Source organism: Suncus etruscus, chromosome 12 (genome assembly GCF_024139225.1).
Source record: "Suncus etruscus isolate mSunEtr1 chromosome 12, mSunEtr1.pri.cur, whole genome shotgun sequence".
In the NCBI taxonomy this organism is placed as follows: Eukaryota; Metazoa; Chordata; class Mammalia; order Eulipotyphla; family Soricidae; genus Suncus; species Suncus etruscus.
In genome coordinates this window covers 89,249,335-89,251,321 of record NC_064859.1, presented here as the reverse complement: position 1 = coordinate 89,251,321, position 1,987 = coordinate 89,249,335, and the positions used below count along the sequence as shown (strand labels likewise).

General features: G+C 60.7%; 1 protein-coding gene across 1 annotated transcript; it reads right to left on the bottom strand.

Moving 5' to 3' along the window:
- Positions 1-933: 933 nt before the first annotated feature.
- LOC126024279 (proline-rich protein 2-like) lies at positions 934-1,765 on the bottom strand. Its single transcript, XM_049784673.1, has 2 exons — positions 1,746-1,765; positions 934-1,648 (listed from the first exon to the last, which is right to left on the bottom strand). The coding sequence occupies exons 1-2, from the start codon at positions 1,763-1,765 to the stop codon at positions 934-936; spliced, it is 735 nt and encodes a 244-aa protein (XP_049640630.1).
- Positions 1,766-1,987: the final 222 nt, after the last annotated feature.

Sequence of the window (1,987 nt, the reverse complement as noted above, 5' to 3'; positions counted from 1 at the left end):
GTTCTATTACCCACCTGAGCCACTACAGGTAAGGAACCCGACAGATAAGATAACAGCCAAAGGCCTGGCTGACATCTTGGTGATCTGCGCAGCTTTCTGCTTTAGCCACAGGGTGCCAGAGGTCATGAGTTTCACACACTGGCCAGTTGCCTCTTCTGCTTCTAAAAGCCAACCGAAGTCTGGGGAATTGACTCCTCCATTCCCCAATTTTATTTTTTAACGCCAAAGAAGCCTCCAGATACCTCCTCTAATTCCAAGGAACACAAAGTCTGTGTCTTTGGTAGAAGGAAGCGACTTGAACTGAAGTCTGGTCTTTTAAGGCCCATAATCAAGAGCTGCCAAAGAAAGGGAAGGGAGACACAGCTGAGTCGGGCCTCCAGTGCCAGAAGCTGAAGGTGTGGGAATAAAGAACATTTTGGGCAGCCCTCAGGTAGTGAGTGAATCTGGGGAGAAAAGGGGTACTTTGCGTACTGTGTGAGAGGAAGGGGGTGTCTGTCCTGGGGGGGGGGAGCACTGGGTGGAGAGATAGAGGCCCCACCTGGTGGACCACTGGATGGATGAGCAGAGAGATGCTCAGAGTCCTGGGGTCTGGGTGTGTGTGTGTGTGTGTGAAGAAAGGAGAGAGACCCAACTTCACCGTTTCATGGGGTTACTCCTGTGTGTGTGTGTGTGTGTCTGTGTGTGTGTCTGTGTGTGTGACCACCCTCAGATAGATGCTCAGAGTCCCCCAGGTCTGGATGACTGGGTGAAGGGGTGAAAGCCTGGGGACATTCCCCAAAACATACGTGTGTGTGTGTGTGTGTGTGTGTGTGTGTGTGTGAAAAGCCTGGGGACATGCCCCCAAAACAAGTGTGTGTGTGTGTGTGTTTGTGTTTGTGTGTGCAACCTCCCTCTCCCACTCCAGAAGAACCCAGGCTCTTAGGCGAGGCTCACTCAAATCCCCGAATCCCCAGCGAGGTGCAGCACCCCCAAACACACTCGGGGTCCTCCTCCGCTCCCCAATTCCCTCGCTCGGTTGGGTGTGCACGCGGCGGGGGGCAGGAACCCCGCAGAGGCGACGGTCTGCTCCCCTGAGGGTGGAAGCAGGAAGGAGGAGCCAGGTGGGTCTAGGGGAGGGCCGGGGAGGGTCGGGGAGGCCTCATGTCTAATCTGGGGGCTGCTCTCGGCTCCCCGAAAGCTGGGCCCGGGCGGCGAGATGAGGAGGAGCTTGGCGAGGCCGCGGCGGAGGTGAGCGAGCGAGCGAGCGAGGGAGGGAGGGAGGGAGCCTCGGCCGGGCCTGGCGCCTCCTCCCGCCCCCGGCGCGGCTTCCTGCGGAGGCCGCGGCCGCCATGTTGTCGCGGGCCGAGGCGGCTGAGGCGGCGCCCGGCCGGCCGTGACGGGCTGCGCAACAGGTTCGCGGCGGCCGAGGCGGTGGCGGCGCCCGCGGAGCCGACTTCCGCCGCGCCAGGTGCGGGGTCGCGGGGTCGCGGGGCCAGGGGCGCAGGTGGGGCGCAGCTGGCCAGGTGCGCGGGAGGCGCCGCGGACGGACGGACGGACGGACGCGCGCAGGGCCGACACCTGGGTGGGCGAGCGCGGCCCGGCCTCTTCTTCCGGCAGGTGCGGCCGGGCTGCGGGGCGCCGCTTCTCCTCCTCCCGACCCAGACTGGCTCTTGGGGCGCCGGGGGCCGGGCTCGAGAGCGTCCGGTGAGCCCCTGCTCAGGACTGGGGGGACCTCGCCCGCCTGCCTCCCCCAACTGGGGACATACGTGGTCACCTTGGGCTTCATTGAGCGAACGTTCTGGGAGGCTCGGGGTGCGCCCAGGAAGCTTTGGGGGTGCAGGGGGGAGGGATGTAGGGGTCTGAGGCCGGAGTTTGAATTTATTTTTTCCTTATTTCTTTTCTTTTCTTTTTTTCTTTTTCTTTCCTTTTTCTTTTTTCATTTCTTTCTTTCTTTCCTTCCTTTTTTCTTCATTTCTTCCTATCTTCCTTTATTTTCTTTCCTTTCTCC

Excerpts from the sequence above, each read along its gene's own strand:
- LOC126024279 (XM_049784673.1), bottom strand. The coding sequence starts at position 1,765 with ATGAAGCCCAAGGTGACCAC. Across the intron at positions 1,649-1,745 it reads ATGAAGCCCAAGGTGACCAC|AGCCAGTCTGGGTCGGGAGG; the intron begins GTATGTCCCCAG and ends CGGCGCCCCAAG.